Genomic DNA, 27986 nt, shown 5'->3' with positions numbered 1-27986 from the left:
AATTAAATTTGAGACAACTTTTTTAAAAATATGTAATTAAATTGTGACAAATTAGGGCTTATTATGCTATAAATATTAACAGAATCTCATACAAAAAGCTATTAAATAATATAAAGATAGCTTTAATTTCAACTTGATATTTTAGAAACACTGTATTTTTTTAAAAACTCTATTTTAAGTAATAATATTTAATTTTCATGTAACGGAAATGCATACCAGCAATATAAACAACATAAGTTAAAAATTTTGATTCTTGCATAACGACATACTTAGTTTTATGCATAACTATCAATTCGCAAACTCCGCGACTACCTGCGCATATCTGTGCATACTTCAACTCTATGGCGAGGTCACTTAAGGAGCGAAGGCCCGAAGATCAACGAGTCATCCACTTGGGGTGAAATAGATAATAACGTTACTGTTATCTTATGATTGCTATGCAAACTACGCAACACACATTTTACGCGCAAAGTTTAGCAAAAGGAAGAACATTCTTTGACGCCCACCTTCTCGTCGAAGTAGACATGCGGGACAAGGTAGGTGCAGTTACTGTTCTATGGACCGAGTGTGGAGTTGGCAAAGCGACACAGTGCGGAAGGTTAATAAATCATTTAACAAGTGATATCTGCATCACGACACTGTTTTTTTAATGCATTCTTCTTCAAAAACATTGAAATATTTGATTTGGTAACAGTAGTCCGCGAAAGCAGACTTCAACAACAGTGCAATACTAGATATTATGCCCTTTCGAGCCAACGAAATCTATTACAAACAAAGTTAAAAATATCTGAAAGACTTTCTCATAAGGCAGCTATCAGTCCGTTTCAAACATTCGAACTATTTGCATCTTGCAATATCCTGTTTCTTCGTGTAAGAAATGAAGCTGTTGACATCGGCATAAAGTTTGCAATGAGTAGGGACACGTACATTAAATAGTCAAAGATTACTAGTGTATGTCCCGTTCCATGTCATTTATTTATTTTTTACGTTTAACACGGTTAAATTTGTAGACTTTTTGAGTGGTCGACCTTCAATAAAATGTAAAATATACGCACTGCGTACTTTTCGTATAATTAGCTGGCAAAGTTGAATTTTTTACATTTTTGTGCATTATACGGAGAACCAAATTATATAATTAAATTAAAATTTTTGTGTTTAAAGGTGATGCTGGTGCCTATTTCGTGGTATGATTGATTATTCCTTCATAAAAAAAAGATTTAATTTTATACAATTTTTTCAAAATCACAAAAAAAAAAATACATAAAAATTTTTAAAAGGCCAAACAAAATGAAAAATTATGTACATTTAGATGTAATACTTCTTTAGGCGCGTTATAGAAAAATTACGATGCACACGCACCACGTTACGAAATTTTCACAGGATCAAAAAAAAGCCACATACAAACAAAAAGCTACATACAAATAATTATATATGCTTTTAAATCTTATAATTTAGCGATTGATATTAACTACTGGTCCATATAATTAAAAACATTTTTTATTGTGAATATTGGTGATTATTTATAAACATTTTCAAGTGTATTTAAGTCAGGTTATGTTCCTGTTTGTATAATATATTTCCATTGTAAGTTATTATGTATTATTATTTATAAACAACTAAAAAATTAATAAATTATATTGAGCATCAGCATATTTATTGATTTCCATTATTAATTAAAACATATCTCAATTGTTTAACGTAATTAAATAATTACTTTTTTATATTAATTTTGAATACTGATTTTTTTTTTAATTTGATTGAATTTATACTTTACCAACCGTATCACTCCAGTCCTTTGAATACTTTATTTATATTTATTATTTGCATGCAAAATTAAAGTTAGTTTTTTATTACGCCAAGTAAGTATAACTTCTAACGTCCGTACATAAGTACATGCACCCATTTTTTTTGCAAGAAATTAGATCATATCACATAGCAGCCACTAATATTTATTTTAAACATAAAAAAAAATCCATTTTTATAGTCAATTTTTTTCCATATGTATTCTGCACGAAAACTTTAAAAATATATATATAATATTATATATAACATATAAATATAAATTAAATATATGTATATGTATATATATACATATACATACATATATATATATATACATATATACATATATATACATATATACATATATACATATATATATATATATATATATATATATATATATATATATATTTCATTTGATTAAAGTTCATCCGCACAATATATTGACCGTGCCGAACGTAAAAATAAAAAAGAGACCTGTAACGGGTCATACATCCTTAAGTTAGATCCACCAGATAGTCGAGGGTGTTAAAGTAAACTTAAAGAATCAAAATAGCTTTAGTCGATACGACTGCTGTAGTTTTAGATTAAAAGTAATTACATCATCTTGAAGACACTTTCTGTTCTGGAAAAAATATATATCTTCTTAGTGTCAACAAGAGAGAAAAAACTCTCCGCAAAGGGATTTTCAAACTAAATACACATTTACAGTTTAAGTTTTCCTTTGAAGTTGGTTCAGAAACTTTGTGACTAACTTCGAAGTTTTGTAACAGTACAAGAAAAATTTTCAGTAAATCCACAATCCAAGTAAAAGGCTCCAGGAATACTTTTTTTTTTCAGTCAGTTTTCGGTGTGTGATGTCTGGTATTTATTGACTGTTCAGTTCCATCTGTCAGCTGACAGCTGACAGTAAGTTCAGGTGATAGTCCAATCCCGGCAGCTGCACGGGGCAGTTAGCAATGGCCGCATCGACAAGGAACATCCTCCTTTCATTTACAAAAACGAAGCAATCCTTTACCGAACTACGGGATTTAGAGTATACACTTCAGTAATTTGTTAAAAAAAAAAAAAAAAAAAAAGAGTTGTCACGTACGATGTAGGCAGGGGCGCAACAACTTAATTTCCAAAGGGGGGGCAATATACCTTTTTATAAAGAATCATCGATCCCCCCTATTGAAGCGGGGGTCCGGGTGTCCTCCCCCGGGAAATTTGTATTTCAAGGTGGAAAATGGTGCTATTTAAGCAGTTTTATTATCTAAAAATTGATTACACAGCACTTTCTTTGCCCCCGTTTGCCCCCACTTCAAGGTTTCAGAGGGGGGGGGGGGGGGGCAAAATACCCTTGCCCCCCCCCCGCGTGTTGTTGCGCCCCTGGATGTAGGCCTACTCGTAAAGAAATTAAAATTAATCTCACCACGTACTAATCTTAAAGCTGCATAAAAGAAAACTTTCCCTCAACTTTTTTGGAGATCTGACACAACTGAAGGAAAACTGAGCTGTGGCTACAAAAGCTCAGTTCAGTTGATCGATCAGTTTATTCTTCCATACAGGATTCAGGTAAATCGACAGACAGATAAGCTGAGATTCTATATCTTTCTATGTAACTATCTTTAGGAAAATCATTCTAATAGGTAACGGGCATAGATTTGACATAGGTACATTATATGCATTAGACGAACTGAAAATTATGTAATTGTATTATTCGCCAAATGCATTTTCTTTTACAGATGAGCTTGATAAGCCTCCTGTGGTTAACAAGTCTACCACTTTTTGTCCTCTCAGCTACGTGTCCCAGTAAGTTGGATTCCAGCTTCTACCATAAATTTTAACATAAACTAAAGTATAATCGATAATAGTTTTGTTATAAAACTATTTTATTTTCATATTATAGTTAAGACTTACATTTTAAAATCAAACAATTTTGATATATTATTTTATCTTTCGAATAAAGATTAAAAAGGATTGCTAATTCAGAGATTTTAGTTTTATCTCATACATAAATCGATGTTAATATTTTATTTTATTTTGAATGAACCCCTCAGAAAAAATTACAACCTCAAATTGAGAGTTGTTCTAACATAAAAGTGTGGTGTTGAATGTAATCAAATAATACAATATATAATAATATGGCTAGATATTTTTAGTGTAACTTTCTTCAGTTGAAAATTTAGTTAGAGCAATTTATAATCCAGTTGCTGGTATTAAATTTGGTTTTTATATTTGCCCATTTGGCTTTGATTTGGCCGAATTGACACAATCTTTCATTTTGGGCTCTTTTGCAGTTTGGGATTTATTGTTTCCAAATTGGATTTTTCTCTATGTTTATTTGAGCTTTCTCTTAGGCAGTTTGGGTAAACGCTTTGCCAGTGATTGGCATTCTCTTTACCAGTTTGAGCAATATATTTGCCAGTCTGGGCAATCTATTAGCCAATTCTGACATTTTATTTAGGTACTAGTTTGAGCATTATCTTTGCAAGTTTGGACTTTTCTATTGGCCAGTTTAAGCTTTCTCTTTTCATTATGAGCATTGTCATTGCTAGTTAGAGATCCTTTTGCAAGTTTAAGCTTTCTTTCTTCTTTTTTCGGATTGAAGTTTCTCTGTATCTGTTTGCGCTTTCTTATTGCAAGTTTGGGCATTACTTTGCTGGTCTGAATTGCATCTATCTTTCCCATTTCAGCTTGCAATAATTTCCTTTTGGCTTCGACTTTGCACAATTGGACTTCGATTTTGCCGGTACGGAATTTCACTTTACCGATTTAAAAGGTTTCTTGTTACTGATAGAGCTTCCAATTTGGTTTTGGCAATCAGGTCGTGCTTTTGTTTCCAATTAGCACTATTGCTTTCACTTTGCCATATTGACCCTACAATTATGGGTTCGGGGATAAAGGATTTATCTTTGATGGTTTGAACTTCTCTTTGCCAGTTTTGGGTTTCTTACCGTGCCGTCCGGCTTTCATTTTGGATACGATGGTCTTTTTTGAGCAGTTTCGGGATCTGTCCACGCAGGGTGAGGACGCCTGTTTGTCAGTATGTGCGTCGCTCAGAGAACGGAACTCGGGACCGACAGACGAGCTGGGTGCATGCCTCCGCCCCGCCAGGTCCGACGGCCTCCGGGGTGCAGTGGGACGCTGCTACCGGTCGCGTCACGTGGGCCGCGAGCGCCGGGGCTCTGCGCTGCGTGCGGGGCTACCAGGTCTGCTGGGCGGCTGTGGGCACCACCAGCAGCAGGCAGTCATGCGAGCTGGTGTCCACCGCAGCGGGTGGCGCGAACCTGTCGGGACTCGCCCCGTGCCAAAACTTCTTGGCGAGCATCACCGCCGTCAACTGGAATGGCCTGACGAGCGCACCCTCCTCCCTCCGCAGAACCACAGGTACCGGTGAGCCCCTTACTGAAGCAAAACACGGAACTACCACGCCACGGCCCGAAGTAAGCGGCCATGCCGGCATTTGCCTGGAGGAATCCCGGGAAGGACTTCCCGAATGAGAATTTATTGTTTTACTATTGCGCCCAATTTGCCAAGAACAGTGTAAAAATCTTCAGTGTAGGTGGTATTGAAAGCTGCGCGAATACATATAGACAAGAATACATACACCCGTCAATTCTCAATGGCAATTGCAAATGACAAAAATTGCATTTATTCGACTGGCCCCGCTGAGATTTTTTGTTACACCAAGGCTAAAAATTACACATAGTATTTTTTAAGACACTGCATTAGCTATGTGATAAATATAAATTTCATAAATTATCAACTGAGTTATTCAAGTATAGGAGCCACAAAACTAACCTATATGTAGCGAGGCCAGACCTGAAGCAATGGTTGACAAATACGGCATAAAATTTTGAAGTACCTAGAGTGGGGCTCCGCCAGATAAATCAGATAATCTTTTGCAACAGTTATATGTAGGGATATGTACTGGGCATGTGTTATATGTTTGAAATTGTATTGTAATAGTGTCTCCTGGACCAAAGGCATCGTCTCAAGTACCTGCGTTTACAGTCTAGAATGCGCGCGAGAATATTCCCAACAGATGTCCACGCGTTCATCCAATACACAGGTCATTAGGAAAACCTGTGTTATTATAAAAACTTGTGTTTTGCAAGATTCAGTGGATTATAAAAGTTAATTAATTATGATTAAGGTCTATTTCCTTAGCACAAGTTAATTTTTGCAACTCCACGCAAGGCATTAAGAACATTCCTCTTAATTCACTTCAACCGCATGGTGGCAACTCAACTGGACATCAACACGACTGTGTTTAATGGCCCTCCCCGGAGTTCATACTCCTGCTTGAAGGGCATCATGTTCTCTCAGTGGTATGTGGAATACGGTAGTATATGGTCGTGCGTGTTGTTTCAGGAATGTCACAGATAACGAGGATGCCGAATACCCAGCTGGACCCCAACATGATGGTGCTAAATTAGCCCTCCTTTGTTGAGGCATCATGTCCTGCGCGACGTGGTTTATTGTTCTGTATGGTCGTGCGTGTTGTTTCAGGGGCGCCACAGATAACGACAGTGTCTATGACCCAGCTGGACCCCAACACGACGGTGCTGACCTGGCCCACCATGTCTTCCTACTCCTGCGTAAAGGGTATCAATTTCTCGCTGTGCGACAGCTCGGGTTGCTGGAACTCGAGCCTGAGCAGTGACATGTCTTCGCTTGAGCTCACTGAATTGGTCCAGTGCCGTGTGTACTACCTGAGAATAGGCACAGTGGGCGTCGGCCCTACTTTCACGCCCAAAACTTTCAGGATACAACTCGGCGCTCTCAGTAAGTCTTGTATTTTTAAGGTTAGCTTTCAGCTCGAATAACAAGTGGATGCTCAGATCATGTGTGTTGAATTAAAAAGTTCAGTTTTACTTAAGCTTGACATATTCAACAGTTCATCTCAAACAACACCGTAATACTACATCTCAGGAATACCATGCTAGACCAGTTACTATCCTGTTACATGAGCACATTACCAGATAATATTTCAGTAAGTAGTTAATGTGTGTAACAGTTACTGGCTGAACACATTTCACAGTCCCCGATACACCAGTCGCCGCACACGTAGCCCGTCGCTTGTTTTGTGGTTATCGCTCGTCAAGGGGACATTCACCATCTTCACTCCACTCTCTACTGCACTGGCTCGGAGGCTGGCATCATCGCTTTTAGCCCCCTCAGCCACCTTTTGGAATGGTCTCACACCCCTTTGACATATCGCGTCATCAGGACGACCTGGCACCCGAAGCTCCCAGAACAGTGACGTTCTCGCAACGCCAATTCACGCGGCGGCCTCTGGGAGCCAGCAGAACCCTCCAGATGGACAGCTCAGGGTCGATGACACTGCAGAAGGAGGTAGAGGGGGAAAGGAATGTAGCGAGGCCAAACCGCTAATCCCCTATAGAATGTGCCGAACGTTAACGCGCCCCACCCTGGACTCACGAACTAGCTGACCGCTAGGAGGCACAGCAGCCTGTCTCGCGACCCTGCCTCGTAACAACATTTTCAAAGCATCGTTTAGAATCTGCAACTCTGGTCATCATTCGTGCCTACTTAAGTGCCTGCCACATTCGCTCAGTCCCATCTGTCTGATGAGTCGGAGCTGATAGTGAAGATGCCTATGACATCATGTGCTGGTGCTTTCGCTTGGAGCAGATCTATCTGACTGGAGCTGGAGAATTTTAACTTCCGAGGTCATACAGGTTAAACTTAACCGTCTGCATCTGACTTCATGAACAATATTTGTTAATGAAAATCATGATGACTAAAAAAAATATGAAACACAGCACGAAAATAAAATCATAACAAACATTTTTTTTTTTTTTTACATATTTTGGTCTTGGGCGTCATTTTGTTGAAATTTTTTTCGTTAAGTTGCTTTGAAATGTATTGACGTCCCTCGGCTTCAGGTCCCCGTTTTCCCGTTGAAATAAATGTCCTGTTATGCCCGTACTGCCCTCGTCGGAGAGGTGTGGGTCCAGGCCAACGTGGCCGGGACCGGGAAAGGCGGGACCTGGAGGGAGAGTGAAGTGATTGCGAGGAATGTTGGTAGGTTGTCGCAAGCAGAACACGGCATTAACGAATTTCACGAGCCGTCTTTTATTAACGCTTATAAAGTCCTGCCGCAGCCTGGCGGAACCGTCGCGGAACAAGTGCCCTACCACGGCGACACGGACTCCCTGATGACGGGGCGGTTCTCAAATACGTTTCGGCGCGAATCGTAAAGTTTATTAATGCTAGGCTGACCCAGTGAGAAAGGGCCCGAAGACGGAACGCTGTACATACGCGGCCCGTTACGTAATGTTCCGTGGACGGCGAAAAGTTCAGAGACTCGTAGCACCACGTTCGCGTTGTAGAAACTGCCCGCTAGACACGTCTCCCGATGACTCGTAAGTTAACAATGCTAAGCTGATTCGCGGTGGCAGCTCAGCTGCCGTGACCGACTGTGGACTGAGCGAACGTTCAATCCCGAGCGCAACGTGCGCGGCTCGCGGAGCAACGAACACGTCTGTCTCCGCTCGAGACCAGGACGCGACTGCCTCTCTCCGCTCGCCCGCGGGCCGGCGCCCGCGGGTGGCGGGGAGGGAGGGGAAAATCGGCCGGCGTGGGAGAGAGCTCCGTCCCGCGGCGCGCCAGGCTGCAATTACATACTACGGCGAAACACTTCAGAAAAAGTTATTGAATTATTTACAAAGACATACACGAGACATTAATTACACAGCGAACTTGCACAATGAATAATAAATAAAATAAGTTAATTACACACATTCAAATCCCTTAATCGTTTACAAATATATACACACTGAAATAAAAGATAAAGTCACATAGAAAAAACACTCGTTGGCATGCTAGGGCGCACGCGGGTGCGTCCCTGGCCGTCGCACACACTGGGGTTCACTGGGGGGGAAAACAGGCCCCCTCAGGCCCGCGTCGGTGGCCAGGTACGGCCTCTGTATCTGGGAGGGTACGACGACTGTCGTCATATGCCCCCCCTCTCCCGAGGCCGTCCTGGCCCCCGACGCCGACCTAGACCGGCAGCCGCGTCCGCGTCCGGCCACTTGTCTGGTCGTCGGAGCTCGTCACGTCATTCCGTCCGGGTCGGGCAAACTGGGGCAGGAGCTGCATCACGCTGCAGCGTAACCCCCCGTCGGTCGTTTGTCTTACGTCGCGGGGTTTGCGCTGACTCCCCCACTCGTAGTCCCGGAGGTAGTGGGGGGCCGTCTTCTCACGCGTGGACCGGCGCAACGCCGGTCCCCTCCCCGCGTGAGCGGTCATCCTCGGCTCCCCGGAAGGCAAGTCCAGGACCACCTGCTGGGCCCTGTCGACATCGCCCTCCCCACTGAGGAGCCGGACCGTTACCCCGTCTGTCACGTCCTTGCTCACGTCCGTCCCCGTCACCCGCCGTTCCCAGGAGTGGACGTACCTCCGTCCACGTCTCTGGGTAGGCTCCGGCAACGTCACCACTGGTTCACTCAGGTCGACCAGGTCGCCCTGAGCAGTGTTGTCATGTGTTACGTCCTCGATGAGCGGTCCATCAGTGTCGTTGGCGTAGGCGCTGACGTCATCAGGCGGGAGCACCCGGTCCACAAAGCGCTCCAGCTCTGCCATGCTTGCGCCACGCGGACCCCTTCCGCCCCTTCTGACGGGCGTCCGTTCCCCGCCCCCTCTTGCCAGTTGCCAACCACCGTTCCCCTTTTGCTGTCCCCCCGTAGGAGGCTGAGTCGGTGTCGTCGTGGGGGCCCGTCCATGTGTCGTGCCCCAGGTGTCGTCGTCCCTGTCAACGTTCCTGCCAACCCCCCGCAGTGACTTGGGGTGGGCGTGTCCTCGTCGACGTCCCTGATCCGGCTCCGGTGGCATCACCACGGGGTCACCGAGGTCGACCAGGACTCCTACTGCGACGTTGTCATCGGTCCTGTCCCGTGTGTCGTCGTCCCTGTCAACGTTCCTGCCCACCCCCCGCAGTGACCTGGGGTGGGCGTGTCCTCGTCGACGTCCCTGATCCGGCTCCGGTGGCGTCACCACGGGGTCACCGAGGTCGACCAGGACTCCTACTGCGACGTTGTCATCGGTCCTGTCCCGTGTGTCGTCGTCCCTGTCAACGTTCCTGCCCACCCCCCGCAGTGACCTGGGGTGGGCGTGTCCCCGTCGACGTCCCTGATCCGGCTCCGGTGGCGTCACCACGGGGTCATCGAGGTCGACCAGGACTCCTACTGCGACGTTGTCATCGGTCCCGTCCCGTGTGTCGTCGTCCCTGTCAACGTTCCTGCCCACCCCCCGCAGTGACCTGGGGTGGGCGTGTCCTCGTCGACGTCCCTGATCCGGCTCCGGTGGCGTCACCACGGGGTCACCGAGGTCGACCAGGACTCCTACTGCGACGTTGTCATCGGTCCTGTCCCGTGTGTCGTCGTCCCTGTCAACGTTCCTGCCCACCCCCCGCAGTGACCTGGGGTGGGCGTGTCCTCGTCGACGTCCCTGATCCGGCTCCGGTGGCGTCACCACGGGGTCACCGAGGTCGACCAGGACTCCTACTGCGACGTTGTCATCGGTCCTGTCCCGTGTGTCGTCGTCCCTGTCAACGTTCCTGCCCACCCCCCGCAGTGACCTGGGGTGGGCGTGTCCCCGTCGACGTCCCTGATCCGGCTCCGGTGGCGTCACCACGGGGTCATCGAGGTCGACCAGGACTCCTACTGCGACGTTGTCATCGGTCCCGTCCCGTGTGTCGTCGTCCCTGTCAACGTTCCTGCCAACCCCCCGCAGTGACCTGGGGTGGGCGTGTCCCCGTCGACGTCCCAGGTCCGGCTCCGGCGGTACCACCACAGGGGCGCCGAGGTCGGCCAGTACACCTTCGGTGACGTCATCCTCGGCCTCGTCACCGTCCACTGGTCCGCTGTCGTCGTGGTCGTACTCGTCGTGCGGGTCGCCTATCAGTCGAATGTCGTCCCTGTGCACCTTAGTTGTCCGTCCGTCGGCGCGACGCACGAGGTACGAGGTGGTGCCCAGTCTGTCTACGATCTCCTGTGGCCCCGCCCACTTAGGAGCCAGACTGGCGCAAAAGCCCTGCTCGCCAGCCGACAGGTGATGACACTTAACAAACACCTGCTGGCCAGGCTCTAGTCGTGCTGGGGGCTGGTGCGTCTGCGGCGTACGTCTAGTCAGGTAGTCAGCTTGGCGACGTCGGGCGTCTTCGCGCAGATCGTCCGTGGTCATGTTGTGCAAGTCGGGGGTTGCGCGCGCTTCCCCGGGCAGGGCGAGGTTCCGGCCCTGCACCAGTTCAGCGGGGGAATGGCCCGTGACCGCGTTCGTCCGACGGCGCAGGCAAAACAGCAGCGTCGGCAGGTGCAGGTCCCACTTGGTGTGGTCCTCGTCCAACCGGATGCGCAGCTGAGTTTTAATGTCCTGATTCCGCCTTTCGGTTGGATTCGCGCGCGGATGGTAGGTGGGCGTCGTGTGATGCTCCACCCCCCAACCCGCGCAGGACACTCGCCAGCTTCTCCCCGTGAACTGCACCCCGTTGTCCGTCAGCAGGACCGCGGGGTACCCGTATCGCGGGAAGAACTCGCGCTCGAGCAGGGCAATCACGGTGCCGGCCTTCACGTTTGGTACTGCGAACGCCTCCGCCCAGCGGGTGAAGACATCCGTGACCACAACAATGAATCGCCGACCACGGGACGTGCGAGGATACGGCCCCATAATATCCACCGCCACAGTGTGGAAGGGATTCCGGGGCCGTCGTGGGACCTGCTGCTCCTTGCCGTCGGGTCGCCTGGACTTCCGCTCCTGGCAACGCAGGCAGGCCCGCACGTAGCGTCTTACTTCTGCCGCGTCGCCAGGCCAGCGGAACGTCCGTCTGACCTCACGCAGCGTCTGCTCCGCGCCCGGGTGTCCCGCCAGGGGGTGGTCATGCAGGTAGCTCAGGACCCAGCGCCTGGCCTCGGGCGGCACGTGGGTCCGCCACCCGCTCGACCTGTGAGCCCCCCTGGTCTGGAGCACCCCGTTCAGGCTCCGGCAGCCCGGTATCACCCCCTCCCCACACTCTGTCAGTCGGGTCCGGGTGTCGGGGTCCCGGAGTTGCGCCGCGTGGACCCACGCCAGCAGGTCAGTCATAGTCTCGGGTCGCGCGTCAGGTGCAGGAGCAGTGGGGCTTGTCAGCGCGTACAACGCGCACGGTCGCGGCACCGAGTCCTCTACCCCGCGCTCACGCTCAGGGAGGAGCACTTCCTCCCAGCCCTGGTCGTCGTGGAACTCATTCTCAGGGTCCGGATTCCGGGACAACTCGTCGGCCAACTGATTTTCACGTCCAGGAATGTGCTCGACCGTGAACGAGAATTCCTGGATCAGCATGGCCCACCGAGTGAACTTAGACTTCCGGCCCTGAGCGGAGTCCAACCAGCGGAGGCATTGGCTGTCGGTTCTCAGCGTGAATGAGCGGCCCTCGACGTGGTGACGGTACCTCTGTAGGGCCCAGACCACCGCAAGGCACTCTTGCTCATTCACGTGATACTTCCGCTCAGCCTGCCCAAACTTGGCGCTGGCGTACTCGATCACGCGCCTCTCGCCCCGGTCATCCATCTGGTACAACACCGCCCCCATCCCCTCCTGACTCGCATCCGTCTGGATGAAGATGGGGCGGCTGGGCACCAGGCGTGAGAGCGTGTGACAGTTCCTGAACCGGCGCTTCACCTGTCGCAAGGCCTCGTCCGCGGCGGGGGTCCACCGGAACTTAGTCTTCGGCGACAGTAGGTCCGTCATCGGGGCCGTCACCGTGGCGAAGTCGGGGACGAAGGACCGCAGCCAGTTGAGCAGCCCCAGCAGCTTCTGGAGCTGCTTCCTGGTCTTCGGTGCCCCCTTTCCCTCTATTAGCTCCAACTGCTCAGGTCGGGGGCGGCACCCCTCCGCCGTCACTATGTGTCCTAGGAACTCTATTTCCGTGGCCCCAATGTGGCATTTCTTTGGGGCGCACGTCAGTCCGTGTCTGGCCATACGTTCTAGCACCAATGCCAGATGGTGCGCGTGTTCCTCCCACGTCCTGGACCAGATGATAACGTCGTCCAGATAGGCACTGGCGAACTCACCAATGTACCCATCCAGAACACGTACCATCAGGGCCTGGAACGTGGCAGGGGCGTCCATGAGACCAAACGGCATGGCGCAGAACTGGTAACGTCGACCGTCTGGTGCCGTAAATGCCGTCTTAGGGCGGTCCTCCAGACATACCGGCACCTGCCAGTAGCCTGATTTTAAGTCTAGTGTCGTGAAAATAGTGGCGTCCCCCAGTCCTGCCAGTGCGTCTGTGATATTGATCTGCGGGGGCGGGGCGGGAATGGTCAGTTTGTTTATCGCCTTGAAGTTTACGCAAAAGCGTAGACTTCCGTCTTTCTTGGTGGCCAGCACCACCCGTGAGTTATACGGGGAGGTGCTGGGTTCCACTACCCCGTCACGTAACATCTCGTCAATTTGAGTCTGTATGGCCTCCCGTTCCCGGATGCCAAATCCGTATACCTTCTCAAAGGGAGGGCGGTGCGGTACCATCGGTATCCGGTGCTCCGTCACGTTTGTCCGTCGTAGCCGGTCCGCGGCCGCAAATACCTGTGCCTGAGAGGTGAGGACATGGTTGATGACATCGACGTACTCCTCTGGAACACCGTGCTGAAGGTCTTCTAGGCGAATGACTGACTGAGGGGGACTGGGGGGAACCTGGTGCACGCCGTACACCGTCCAGCGCCCCTGGGTGCCGAAGTGCATCCGGCCAGCTCGTACTTCCACGGTGGCGTCGACCTCGTGCAGCCATGGGACCCCCAGAATCAGCCCCTCGCGGAGCTCGGGGACCACCCAGGCCTCGACGTGGCTAACGTGACCAACGATGCTCATTGTTACCTGAGTGATGCCCCCTGCTGCAACGACGGCATCCCTGGTGGCCAGCTGCACCAGCTCCCTCCGCGGTGTCACTGCCTCCGCTCCCACCAGGTGGGCCGCGATGTAGGTTCGGCTGGCGGCGGTGTCCACCAGGGCCAGCATCTCCCGCCCGTTAGCGCGGACAGGAATTCGCAGCAGCTCCGGCTCCTCGGGGCCGACCTGCCCCAGCTGTGCAGTCGTCTGTCCCCCACCGCCCCCGGCCACCTGGCCGTCCGGGCGTGGGGAACTCGCGGCGAGGTCCGCGGCTCGCTCCGGCGCCGACGTGTTGACGTTCCGGTGGTCCACCTCGTCGACGACAGGTCGACGAGGCGGCTGGTCCGGCCCTGGTATAACCGGCCTCAGGGCCGCGGCGGTGGCGCCGGCAGTCAGCTGTCCCTGCACGGAGATGGCCGGCGGGATGCCTGCGCTGACGCTCTGGTTGTCCACCCCGTCGACGGCGTGTCGACGAGGCGGCTGGTCCGGCCCTGGTATACCCGGCCTCAGGGCCGCGGTGGTGGCGCCGGCAGTCAGCTGTCCCCGCAGTTGCCTCGGCATGGGGACAGCTGATGAGGAGTAGTCCCGTTGTCCCCTGCTTCCCGGCGGCATACAGGACGTTAGTGCGGTAGGCGCCGGTGGTGGTCGACGTGTTCTGTCAGTTACTGGGACTGCCGGTGGCTGGCGGGCCGGGGAGCGGCACCCAGTTGTCCCTCCGCCCCCGGTCCTGCGTTTCCCGCCTGCGACGTGTTGCCTTCGCGCGCCTCCTCCCACGCGGCTCTGGTGGGGCAGAGGCGATGCCAATGGTACGCGTCCGGGCAAAAACGGCATCGCGGCGGACGTTCGTCCCTCTCTCTCGTATCTGTCCGCTCGTGACGTCCTCCTCCTGTCGCAGCTGGTTCCGGGCGTTCCCTGGTGCCACCGCGGTCTGTTGTCCTGCGCGGTCCCGCGCCGCCGGCGTAGCTCACCACGGCCAAGTCACTGTCCGTGACCTCTGTGACGGTGACCCCCCGCGGCCCCGAGCGAGCACGGGGAGCTCTCGCGCCCCTGAGTGCCGTCCTCCACTGCGACATGTCACGTTCGATCACGCGGGCGAGGGCCACGAACTCCTCCATGTCACGACCAGCAGCCGTCCTCATGAAGGGGCGAAACTCTGGCAGCAATTGTTCGACAATGGTTGGCAACGCCGCACTCACGTCCCCACTTGTCCCCAATCGGCGGAACATGCGTAACTTCTCGTAAATGAACTGCTCTGCACTCTCGTCCTCCTCCTGGTTTCTGCAATAAAATGTCCGCAAACACATTGCCCGCGCCTGATCGTTATCAAACCTAGTTTTGACTTGGCGTACAAAATGTCCCCACTCGGTATCAAAACTCCCGGCCATTGACCACCAGTTCCTTGCCTCACCGCGGAGCTGTCCCGCCACTCGCGGCGTCCACTCCGCCCGTCGCACTTCGTACAGTTTTAGGAGGTGTTCACACTCCCGCAAAAACTCCCGCGGGTCCTCGTTGTCTCTCCCCGCAAACTCTGGCAACTCAAACTGCGCGCTCACGTACCGCACTACCGGCCCATCTGCGTCCGCGTGCCTGTCCCCCTGTTCCCGATTACTGTCCTCAACTGTGCTGTCCGTGCTGTTCGCGCTCTCGGCCGCGCCGCCGGACCCGCACACCTCGTTTTTTACGTCCATTTTCGCGGAGTCTCCCTCCTCACACAAGTCCGTTTCGAAACTGATTAGATCGTATCTTTCTTGTCCCGCCTGTTTCCACGCCATCCTGTCCTCCTGTGCTACTGATCCGCGGATCGTGAACACAATCTCCCCCAGTAATACAATACGATCCTCCCCAGCACGTTATCTTCAGTCCGGGATACCGCTGCACCGCCGTCTTGTATTTCTGTCCCCCACGACGCGCTATCTCTCGCCGAAACGTCTCGTGTTCGCGCCGTTCCCGCGCTGCGTTATCTCCCGCCGGCGCGCCGGCGCGACGTCTCGAATTCGAGCCGCTCCCACGCCGCGCAGCCGCACCTGCTTCCGTTCTGTCCTGCACCTGCGCGCTTGCGTGCGCTTGCGTGCGCTTGCGTATGCTTACGGCCACACTAGTTGGGCGCCAAATGACGTCCCTCGGCTTCAGGTCCCCGTTTTCCCGTTGAAATAAATGTCCTGTTATGCCCGTACTGCCCTCGTCGGAGAGGTGTGGGTCCAGGCCAACGTGGCCGGGACCGGGAAAGGCGGGACCTGGAGGGAGAGTGAAGTGATTGCGAGGAATGTTGGTAGGTTGTCGCAAGCAGAACACGGCATTAACGAATTTCACGAGCCGTCTTTTATTAACGCTTATAAAGTCCTGCCGCAGCCTGGCGGAACCGTCGCGGAACAAGTGCCCTACCACGGCGACACGGACTCCCTGATGACGGGGCGGTTCTCAAATACGTTTCGGCGCGAATCGTAAAGTTTATTAATGCTAGGCTGACCCAGTGAGAAAGGGCCCGAAGACGGAACGCTGTACATACGCGGCCCGTTACGTAATGTTCCGTGGACGGCGAAAAGTTCAGAGACTCGTAGCACCACGTTCGCGTTGTAGAAACTGCCCGCTAGACACGTCTCCCGATGACTCGTAAGTTAACAATGCTAAGCTGATTCGCGGTGGCAGCTCAGCTGCCGTGACCGACTGCGGACTGAGCGAACGTTCAATCCCGAGCGCAACGTGCGCGGCTCGCGGAGCAACGAACACGTCTGTCTCCGCTCGAGACCAGGACGCGACTGCCTCTCTCCGCTCGCCCGCGGGCCGGCGCCCGCGGGTGGCGGGGAGGGAGGGGAAAATCGGCCGGCGTGGGAGAGAGCTCCGTCCCGCGGCGCGCCAGGCTGCAATTACATACTACGGCGAAACACTTCAGAAAAAGTTATTGAATTATTTACAAAGACATACACGAGACATTAATTACACAGCGAACTTGCACAATGAATAATAAATAAAATAAGTTAATTACACACATTCAAATCCCTTAATCGTTTACAAATATATACACACTGAAATAAAAGATAAAGTCACATAGAAAAAACACTCGTTGGCATGCTAGGGCGCACGCGGGTGCGTCCCTGGCCGTCGCACACACTGGGGTTCACTGGGGGGGAAAACAGGCCCCCTCAGGCCCGCGTCGGTGGCCAGGTACGGCCTCTGTATCTGGGAGGGTACGACGACTGTCGTCAGTATAATTAAGTATTCTAAAACTTAAATAAAAATTTAAGAAATTGTGTTGTCATGGAAATAACAGGTTCTGCCCATATATATATTAAAATCTTATTTCAGTTTTCAATCAATTTATCCAAATTCCTTTACTACACATTTCAGTTAAATTTAATTTTTTTTGTACTTTAAAGTAAAGCCAAGATAAATGTGTACAATAAGCTTCCTATGTATTACCATGTGAACCAGATACATTGGACAAAATAAATGTGGCACACTGCTATGAAAAAAAATGTATCAGACATTATGGTCGGACATGATCAAACAGATGCGACTGCTGGAATGTAGTAGGACCTTAAAACTACTACCCAAGTTCATCTTTGAGGATTCACTAACTCACATGACCTATAATTCCACCATCAGTTCGTGCTCTGCAAAGTCCAGTTGATGCACGAGATTGGCCAGGGGTGCACTGAGGAAATGCTCCTCCACTTGTGCACAGCATGAATTTGTGCAGACGAGCTGGCCAAGTGCAGTCTTTGCACGAGATTGGCCAGAGGTGCACTGAGGAAATGCTCCTCTACTTGTGCACAGCATGATTATGAGCTGGCCAAGTGCAGTCTTTGCACGAGATTGGCCAGAGGCGCACTGAAGAAATGCTCCTCTACCTGTGCAGACGTTCTGGCCAGCGCGAAGGCGAGGAACGTGACCCATCAGTCGGCGAACATCTGGTGGCTGGTGTCTGGTGCCAGGAACGTCTCATGCAGCTCCAGGAGGCTGAGGCTGTGCTACAAGGCGAGCGGCGGCCAGGCGTCCGCGGTCTGCAACAGCATCGACCTGGGCCAGACGAGCGCCAGCGGCTCCATGACCCTGCAGCGCCTCGACACCTGCACCGCGTACATCGCGGTGCTCAGGCTGGACACCAGGAGCGCGAACAACAACAGGACGGTGTCCTTCGTCACTCCGCTGACTGGTGAGCGGGACGACCCTTCCGAGGACCTTGTTCACATCCAAAGGCCGTGACGAAAAAAAAAAAAAGGGGGGGGGGGGTTATCTGTAAAGTCGGTTTACTGATGATAATTTCACATGATAACGTCATAAGAAAACATTGATGGAAAAAATTGCATACTTTTTTAATTTTCAAATATTATTTACAGTTTTTTTTGCAAATTTAATTTAAATAATTTGTTTAAATATAACCACGAACAATTAGTTTAAAAGCTCGCCTTAACCTGTTTTATTTTACAGAAGATTTTTCTCGCACGATGGTTGGCCGGTTCTTGCACGCTCGACTCAGGCGGAACGTGACAACGAGTCATGCTTTTTCCGTGCGTGCAGCCGGCGTTTATCAATTTATAATAAGTTATCACGTCAAAAACCAGAGCACATGTTTCTGGTCGGTTAGTCGGGTAGTAGTCAGTAGAAAGAAATTATTTACTTGGCCGAATGGTCGAGGAAATGACTGTCGATCATAATACTTCTCGGCTAAACGACTGTTGTTATACTGTCGGTTGGTCAACTAACTGTTCCCAAAGTCAAGAAATATTTCCCAGAATGATTAATATTCGGGTTTTCAATCAAATTACTGTCGGTGTACTTCTGCTGCCCCGGTTAACCGCAGCTGAGTGGTGACTATGGTCTGCGACTGATGGAGAACCTAGACAGTTGGGAAGAATTTGTTAGCGCTTAACTTTTCGTCAACATTGGAATCATTCATTAATGGTGAGGTATGGTTGGACGAGAATGGAGGATAAATTGAATGGATTTGATGGAAAATGAGGTAGTCCCGAAAGAAAAACAAAACACCAGCTCAAGGCAACATTCACCATATTTACCAGTTTGTGAAAAATCCGAAGTTCGATCGATACATCAGGAATCAATCCGAAAACATATCGGTTGGAAGCGAGTGATCTAACCACAAAACCACCGCGATATTTGCCGATTTTAAGACGCGAATCTAGCCACAAGGGTCTTCAGGTATTTTCAAAAAAAAAAAAAAATAGTCCCGATCAGTATGAGCGCGAAGTTGCTCGAAAGGTCGATTCTCGTTTTCTCTCGCCGAGTTGGTTATTTCATTTTCTTTCCATTACCTATAATTCAACCAAAACCATGTATTGTTTTTTTCAATAGAAACTTTAAAACCATGTGCCATGACAGAAACAGCTGGTGCATTTCTGAGGTTAGAAAATCAACTAAAACCATGTTATGTCCGATTTTAAATGTATTTATCACTTAATATTTCATTACTAATCCATTTCAATATGTTAATTCTGTTGGAAAATCGTAAGCAGATGTTGGCTCAATGCGCAGGTAAACAGATTTTGGCTCAATGCGCAGGTAAGCATATGTTGGCTCCATGCGCAGGTAAACAGATGTTGGCTCAATGCGCAGGTAAGCAGATGTTGGCTCAATGCGCAGGTAAGCAGATGTTGGCTCCATGCGCAGGTAAACAGATGTTGGCTCCATGCGCAGGTAAACAGATGTTGGCTCCATGCGCAGGTAAACAGATGTTGGCTCAATGCGCAGGTAAGCAGATGTTGGCTCAATGCGCAGGTAAGCAGATGTTGGCTCAATGCGCAGGTAAGCAGATAATGGTTCCATGCGCAGGTAAGCAGATGTTGGCTCAATGCGCAGGTAAGCAGATGTTGGCTCCATGCGCAGGTAAACAGATGTTGGCTCCATGCACAGGTAAACAGATGTTGGCTCAATGCGCAGGTAAGCAGATGTTGGCTCAATGCGCAGGTAAGCAGATAATGGTTCCATGCGCAGGTAAGCAGATGTTGGCTCAATGCGCAGGTAAGCAGATGTTGGCTCCATGCGCAGGTAAGCAGATGTTGGCTCCATGCGCAGGTAAGCAAATGTTGGCTCCATGCGCAGGTAAGCAAATGTTCGCTCCATGTGCAGAAGTCCAGGGTCGGTCTGACCAGCACGAGTCTATGGTTGTGCTGGGTGTGTTGCAGTGGGCTCGCTGCGCATGGCGGTGAGGGAGGTGACGAGCAGCAGCGCGCTGGTCGTTTGGTCGGTGCACGCCAACAGGACGGACTGCGGGCCGGCCAACGTGGTGCTGTGCCTGTCCAGGGCCGACAACAGCTCCTCGCCCAAGTGCGGCGGCAGGTGGCAAGGGCTCGCGGCCAGCTCAAGACTGGTGGGACTGCAGGCCTGCACGGACTACCGCGTGCACTTGGTCGTGATGACCCACACGCGCCCTTGGCCCATCAGGACTCAGCGGCTGGTGACGGCGAGTCAAGGTGAGCGTGTCCACCGGCACGTGAATTTGGAGGAGGAACCGGTCACAGCCTAGTCAATGTTTACATCCCAACATTTTTTCGGCAATGGCAATAATTTTTAATAATTCAAAGCAGTGGACGAGCTTACAAGTTGTTCAGTGTGTACCAGTGCAAGAGGTTCTGAGTTAAAGTCATGGGAAAGATATGAGGGTCTGATATATTGTGTGTGTGGTGTTTTTTTTTTCAGATGTAAGATTGTCTAGATTTGTTCAGTTTTCTTCCCATTAGCTTAGCTACTGGAATAATTGCAGAGGGATTGATAAGCGCAGTAAAGATAAAGCGGAGTTTAGATTTCAAACGATTAAATGCCCGAATTGGACTCCAAATCTCAACCCCCAGTATATTAAGTCAAGACCTTGCTAAAAAAAACTGGACCACTGAGGAACTAACTATCTGCTGCACTCGCAAGGATCGAAGAAAGCGTTGGCGTCCGTTAAGCTGTCGGCGACACGGGATCGCATCGACGTCACCTGGGTGGTGGCGAACTCGAGCGCCGGCTGCGTCCATGGGTTCAACGTGACCTGGAGCGCGGCAGGGGGCGGCGGGGGATGGAGCGCCGTGGACCAGCGGTGGGACAACTTCACCATCTCCCCCGTCACCGCAGGCCTCCTCTACAGCGTGGGCGTCGAGGCTCAGCTCGTCGGCGGCACGTCGTACAAGCTGTCCTCCTGGGTGACCACGTCCGGTGGGTCCGCGTTCTTAAACATCTTAGCCTTAATAATGCTCACAGGCTTTCACGGCCATTGTCTGAAGTAGCTTGGCTTCTGGTGAGGCCTTACTTAAGGCGCTCGAGTTTAAAGTCGGAGATCGCAGAAGGGAGTACCAACTAAATGCAGTGAGAAGTACGGTCCCTAGGCAAAAAGGAATGACCTGGATAATAATTGAAAACATCACTGCCTGTTTACTATTTAATATTTCCGCTTGGCATCGGCTTGGTACATTGAAATACAGAACCATTTACACAAATCTGCAGAAGATCTAGATCTCGCATTAAAGAAAAGGACATCTAAAGTAATCACATATTATAAACACTATATTACGGGTAATTATACAAATATTCAGAAAGCATTAGTTTTTCCCTAACAGGTCCGTTGATTACAATCCTGGATGACGTAATTGTCTATAACTGTTGTTTAGGCACAATTCCCAATGTTTTGGTCAAACCGGACTCTCGTTTCGACGTAATTATGCGAGTCTCACATCCCGCACCACAGCAATGTGTTAAGTCTGGCTTGCAGTTTACGTAAATTCTCACGTAGCGTAAAAAGGAGAAGTAGAGTTTATTTCGCCACATTACGATTCAAGAAACTAGCAAGATAATGAATTTGAGTTTATGATCAGTCAAGTCTCTCTGCTCATTGTTTTTCCTTGAAAAACCAACCCGGTGTCCGGCTGTTAATAGCGGTTGCGTCGAGGCTTACTTGTAGTTGCGCAGCATGGTGGACGATAACCCGGGCTGGGCACTCGTCGATGCGTAGGTGAATGGAACAGCCTTTCCATTTTAGCAGCGGCGCAACACGCCTGCACCCGCTAGCCGAAGTCGACTCCACCAGCCGCCAGCACCGTCTCTCCCTGCCGCTCGCCAGCCGCAGACCCGTCGCAGGTTGACGCGTCACCATGACGTCATAAGGCTCAGCGCCGCGCGGTGTTGGCTCGCGGAAACACACACAAGCGCAGCGCCGCGAATGTCCGTAATGCTTTTGTTTTAATCAATCTTCAGGACGAAAATGAACCAAGTGCCAAACAATCTATCATAACATATGATATAAATAATTACCAAATTAAAAGGACGTTAAAACAAACAAATAATAAAAGTGAAGTTAATGGAGGCGTGGCAAACGCCTCACTGGGTTGCAGCCGTGTCCTTGGCAAATAATTCACCGAAGTTTCGGTCGACATTGCAGTCGCCATCATCAGGGAGCAGTTACCATTAGGTATTTGCCAAGGACACGGCTACAACCAAGAAGCCAAGCTTCTTCATCTTAGCCTTAAATTTAGGGAGATTACCGGTTAAAAATTTATCCAGGGATCGTCATCGATTATTGGATATCTTGGTACAATTTTTGGAAAATTAGTATGACCTCTTTGCCCATTAACTTACAAGAATTATCTCGAATCATAAACCAAACATTCCAAAAACATGTTATGCCCAAACCATAAATACTCCTTTTACATTCGTGTGCCTATTTACAATATAACACAGACCTAATAAATCAGAATTCGATATAGTTTGATTATGATCCAGTTGTCTTGAACTACGAAGAAAAAATTTATTCTTTGTTGAAAATTCCATAAATTTACTGTGAATTCCAACAGCTTGCCTGCCTGTCTTTCGCCACTAGATGCGTGGGGCCCGAGAAAATATCTCCAAAGTGAAGAATCACAGCCCATGTTATCGGTGGATAATTCAGACAAAATAATGAGGGCAAATTAATTTTATTTTGTACTACTTCTCTGGGTTTGCTTGACCTGGTCAGTGTGACCAACTGACGGGAAAGATATTGCGCAAGTATAGCCAGGAATGCATTTGGTTCTCTGGAATATGGGTGGGAGAGAAAATTTCGAGCTTAGAGTTTGTAGACTTAATTATTAACTTTTTTTCTGTTGAGAGGGCATTTCGTTAGTTCCCTACACAGGGGGCTTTGTGTGGTTTTCAGTAAGTTCTAACCAACATTCAGAGCTTGATACGCCCTTTAGTGAGTTTGCTAATTTTATCGAGCACCACTACCATAGTTCCAAAATGTTTGAAAATGATACCATAAAAATCTGTAAAATACAATGATTTACTTGTTATTATATTAGCCAAGTATGCAATGTATAAAATCTCAAACTGGATGATGGAGTGGGAGAACTGATCCGATCAGATTTTGGGTGTTGGCCGGTAGGTAACGAGGCAGCACAGCACCCAGCATCAGCAAGGCGTTGTAATGGGCAAGTGTCGTTTTTCCTAAAGGCGTTTTGCCTAATTTTAGGCAAAACGCCGTTAGGAAAATCGCCATTGGCCAAATATATAGGAGTTAGGCAAAACGCATTTAGGAATAACGCCGTTAGGGAAAACGCCGCTAGGCAAAACACTTTTTCCTCTTTTTAGGCAAAACTCCATTAGGCAAATCGCCGTTAGGCAAACCGCTGATAGGCAAAACGCCAATAGGCAAAACGCCAATAGGCAAAACGCCAATAGGCAAAACGCCGTTAGGTTAGGTTAGGTAAGGTAAGGTAAGGTTAGGTTAGGCAAAACGCTGTTAGGAAAATCGCCATTAGGCAAAACGCCGTTGGCCAAATCGTAGTTAGGCAAAACGCCGTTAGGCAAAACGCCGTTAGGCAATTCGCCGTTAGGCAATTCGCCGTTAGGCAATTCGCCGTTAGGCAATTCGCCGTTAGGCAATTCGCCGTTAGGCAAAACGCAGTTAGGCAAAACGCCGTTAGGCAAAACGCCGTTAGGCAAAACGAGGTTTTGTCATCATAGTAACATTTTAGGCAAAATGCCGTTAGGCAAAACGCCGTTTGGCAAATCGGAGTTAGGCAGAACTATATATATGATATTACTATATATATTGGATATTACTCTATATAAATATATAGTAATACAAAAATTAAAAGACATTCATGGATAGTTTGCAACATTTTATAAAGATATTTGAATCCTAGTACATATTCAGAAGGAGCTGCCAATTTTGATTTTAGCTCACAAAACTTAATATTTTCCAAACAAAAACTAAATCCTAATATGTATAATTATAACTATGTAGTTTTTTTAAGACGCAAAATCTTGCTTCTTTTTTGTTCTCTGTAGCTGTTAATCTGACAGTTTTTCGATATGAAAATGTGCAGTCATTTTATTCTCTCGTCTTTATTTTTGTTTCAAATGTTTATTAAAGAGTCGTTTTTAATAAGTATTTTTTTCTTTTATGTTACAGGTTCAACGAGGAATTTTTCAACATCAATTAATGTTTTACCAATGCTAATAGTTATTGCATTTATTTTCAGTTCTGAAATAAAATAAAACATAGCATACATAAAACTAATAGTCAAACATACTGATAAATGACCTAATGCCCATTTAATTTTATCAATAGTCTAAATTTTTTAATTGTTCATAAAGTGGTTTGTAAAACTAATATTTATTTATTTAATAGTTTTTACAAATTTGAAAGTCAATTTTTATGTCAACCCTACAATAAACTAAGAGCATGTGTGTAATCGTGTTGTATAAAGTTTTAAATCAGTCGTTTGTGTGTAGCCTTTGAGATGTATTACTTAATTAAATTTTTGTTTATCATTCATAAATCGATAAAAAAATTGATTTCCCAAAACTCTGAAAAACTAAGACTTTTAGGATAGTAGGAAGAGCAATGTTTTATTGATATATTTCTGACATGCAAACAATTACGTAATACATGATAAAGGCTACAAGCAAAAGATTAATTTTAAATTGGATACATGATTACATTTTCTTAGTTCATAGGTAGACAAAAAAATTGGTCTTTAAGTTTCTAAAAAACAGTAAATAAATTTTTATTAAATTAAAAATAAAAATTAAAATATAACGATAGTTATATCATGAATATATTTAAAATAGTGAGCAAAATAATGAAATTATGTAAGCAACTACCTCCTTAAAATCTAAGTTAATGTTGTAAATTCACATGAATAATGTACCTACATACATGTTATCTTGAATAAACAAATTTACAAATAAAAAAAATTTCGTAATTTTTTCATTTATGAAATTTTGATCATTTAATGACGAACCCATTACACTGATTATACACACACCCTTCATGATTCTAGCAAGTCCATGCTACTTTTACCTAGGTAAACTTAATTTCTTCCATCTATGTATGTAGCTTGTAATACATCGTTGTTGTTCTTAAGAAGCTAGTATCCAATTTACCTTATAATTTTTCGTATTTAAATAAATATAATACAAAAAAAATTAAGTTTTCCCAAAACCACAGAATCTTGAGTTTTTCTGGGTTTTAATAAAACTTAATTTTTAATGATTTATGACTATTAAGATTTTCAAACCAGTTTTAAATTAATATGTTGTGTGTAGCCTTTATCACGTATTAAAAAATTTTTGCATATCACTAATAAATCGATAAAACATTGCTCTTCCCACTATCGAAAAACGAATGGCAAATTATTTCATGCTTTCATTGCTAGGACTGACATAAAACGAGCCTATAAGTTCTTTTAAAAAATTTAATTTTATATTGTTTAGTAAAAAAAAAAAGTAATACCTTATAAAGAAATGTGGTTTTATGATGCATTTATTTAAAATTGTGTACAAATATCACGAAATATTTGAAACAAAATTATTTAGGATACTACATTGACTATGTCTATAACGACAGCGGCGGGTGCTTTCAGCAATGTTCGGGATGACACCCACGGTACGTGTCACGTCATCAAGACTGATGACGTCACTCGCGGTCTGGCCGCTGTGCTCGGGGTGCATATCACCAGCTTCCCCCCCCCCCTTTTTTTTTTACCAAAAACAATCACGAAGAAATTTTTTCTTTGGTTTGTGCTCAGTCTGTGCTAGTCTGATTAATGAGATATTAATTATTAAAGCGGAGTGCTGGTGACATGATGCCGTCTCCCCCCCCCCCCCCCCCCCAACCACCCTGCCGATCACGATGGAGTTTCGTCTGTGGTTTGTGTTCAGTGTGTGCTAGTTTATGCCGCAAATATCAGAGTTAGTGATAGTCTGACCAGGGGCGCAACAACAGGGGGGGAAGGGTATTTTTCCCCCCCCCCCCCTCTGAAACCTTGAAGTGGGGGCAGACGGGGGCAAAGAAAGTGCTGTGTAATGAGTTTTTAGATAATAAAACTGCTTAAATAGCACAATTTTCCACCTTGAAATACACATCTTCCCGGGGGAGGACCCCCGGACCCCCCGCTTCAATAGGGGGGATCAATGATTCTTTATAAAAAGGTATATTGCCCCCCCCTTTGGAAATTTAGTTGTTGCGCCCCTGATTCTGACTAATGATATATTAATTAATATGTATGTGGGGCTGGCGACATGATAGCCCCCCTTTTTTTCCCCTTCACCGATCAAGATGAAATTTTGTGTGTGGAGTCTGGTTATTGAGATACTAATTAATGTGTGTGGGCTGGCGAAATGCCATCGATCACGATGTTGGCAACACGATTCTCTACTTGAAAAGTGCGTGTGCCTACTCAGAGAACTATTTTACCTGCAAACTAACTGCAAGCATATATACTTAGTACATGTTCGTTCACTGTAGTGGTGTCTGAGGCACCAGCCTCTGGAAAACAGGTGGAATAGGTTTTCAGGTAGGTCTCTCTTGGGGAAACTTTCATTTCACAGACGAGAGAGTCACACCCGAAGTTCCCCGAAGTTCATGCTCGCTTTTTTTTTCTCGTTCCATCTCATTGTATTACCCCAGAGTGGCATTAAATTTTGCGGTCGATTAGGATAGGTTAGCTACATTATAAATACTTTAAAACATTGTGTATGGTTGGTTATATCAGGTATGTATAGCTACATTAAAAATACTGTAAAATCATTTTATGGTTGCTTAGCAAATAACTTTTTAATATGTAGCTGTCCAGGGCTAGGAAACCGTTTACATGATTTCACAGTATCTTTTAATGTAGCTATCCTAACCAAATCAACCGTCCACAATGTTTTAAAGTATTTATAATGTAGCTAACCTAACATAATTGACCATTAGTTATCATGAGTTACAATGAACAAAAATAACACCCGAAGATGCACGATCGGACGTTTGGCTCTCTCGTGTGTGAAAAAAAGGCTTCCCGTGTCTCTTGCGTCACAGTCTGCCACTTTAGGCCAACCTGTCACCTTTTCTTTTAGCAAGATTCGTGAACTCCAGCCAATCGCCTTCCTTGAAAGGGAGAACACAGCGAATGGCAGAGTGTTTACAGCACAGAGCTGTGTGTGCGGTCGACTTACCACACGGGAAGCCTACGATTCACGCCGAGTATTCGAAATGCCCGAAGATTACCGAATACCTGCCTTCGGGTGACTTCGGAATTCTTTTGTTTTGGTGAAAAAAACGCATTTTTTTTTATTTTGCCGTGTGTTCGTGAATGCCTAATTAATTAAATTGGTCGATTAGGTCATGTTCAGCTACATTATAAATACTTTCAAAACTAAGTGGACATTAAAAATAATATGCTTATTTTTAATGGTTGTTTAGTTTTAAAGTATTTATAATGTAACTGACCTGACCTAACAAACCGGGACAAAGGATGAACAGTAGGAACTCACGTAATTTTTTTTTACTTATTACTTGCGCAACAATATCCAAACAACAAATAAATCTTAAGTTAATTACATCGCATTTTAATTTGATTAAATTGCAAGGCGAATGTAAAATATAAGAATGTTCGTATATTTACTCAAATATTAGTCTTGGTTTTAATGGCTTAATTTGTAATATTGTTATGAAACTTCCTACCTTTATTTGTTTATGTCAGGCATTTAAAACCGACGTTTTTCCACCTAAACAAAAGAATTCCGAAGACACCCGAAGGCAAGTATTCGGTAATGTTCGGGCATGTCGAATACTCGGCGTGAATCGTAGGCTTCCCCTTATCACAAACCCACGTCTTACAAGCAGAACGTGCCAAGCGGCAATTCAATAAACGAGAGAGGCGCTTAATTTAAACAAAGTTTATGTGTACCGCGTCGCCGATCGCGCATATAGCCAACACATTCACATGCAGTTCCCGCTGTGCAGAGAACAGAAGAATTGGCTGAACAGTTGCATCCTTCGCAGAATTAAAACCTCGTGAATAACTTCTTCACAAGCAACAGTCAGCTGCAACTCTGACATGATAATGGTGACTACACACTGGAAATGT

The 27986-nt window shown here is 47.3% G+C and overlaps 1 protein-coding gene across 4 annotated transcripts; it reads left to right on the top strand.

Annotated features, from left to right (window-relative positions):
- The first annotated feature begins 434 nt into the window (after window positions 1-434).
- Window positions 435-24144, top strand: LOC134536879 (uncharacterized). Of its 4 annotated transcripts, none has more exons than XM_063376936.1 (8): window positions 435-536; window positions 3510-3576; window positions 4882-5154; window positions 6280-6555; window positions 17513-17809; window positions 19797-20084; window positions 20533-20808; window positions 24041-24144. In XM_063376936.1, exons 1-8 carry the CDS (start codon window positions 438-440, stop codon window positions 24124-24126), a joined length of 1662 nt encoding a protein of 553 aa, XP_063233006.1. In that variant the 5' UTR covers window positions 435-437; the 3' UTR covers window positions 24127-24144. The 4 variants fall into 4 exon arrangements, with proteins under 4 accessions (XP_063233006.1, XP_063233005.1, XP_063233008.1 ...); XM_063376935.1 differs by having other exon boundaries at window positions 4882-5160; XM_063376938.1 differs by lacking the exon at window positions 6280-6555.
- The last annotated feature ends 3842 nt before the right edge of the window (window positions 24145-27986 follow it).

The sequence above is a fragment of the Bacillus rossius genome, chromosome 11, assembly GCF_032445375.1.
Source record: "Bacillus rossius redtenbacheri isolate Brsri chromosome 11, Brsri_v3, whole genome shotgun sequence".
Classification (NCBI taxonomy): Eukaryota; Metazoa; Arthropoda; class Insecta; order Phasmatodea; family Bacillidae; genus Bacillus; species Bacillus rossius.
This window is presented reverse-complemented; position numbering and strand designations above follow the sequence as displayed.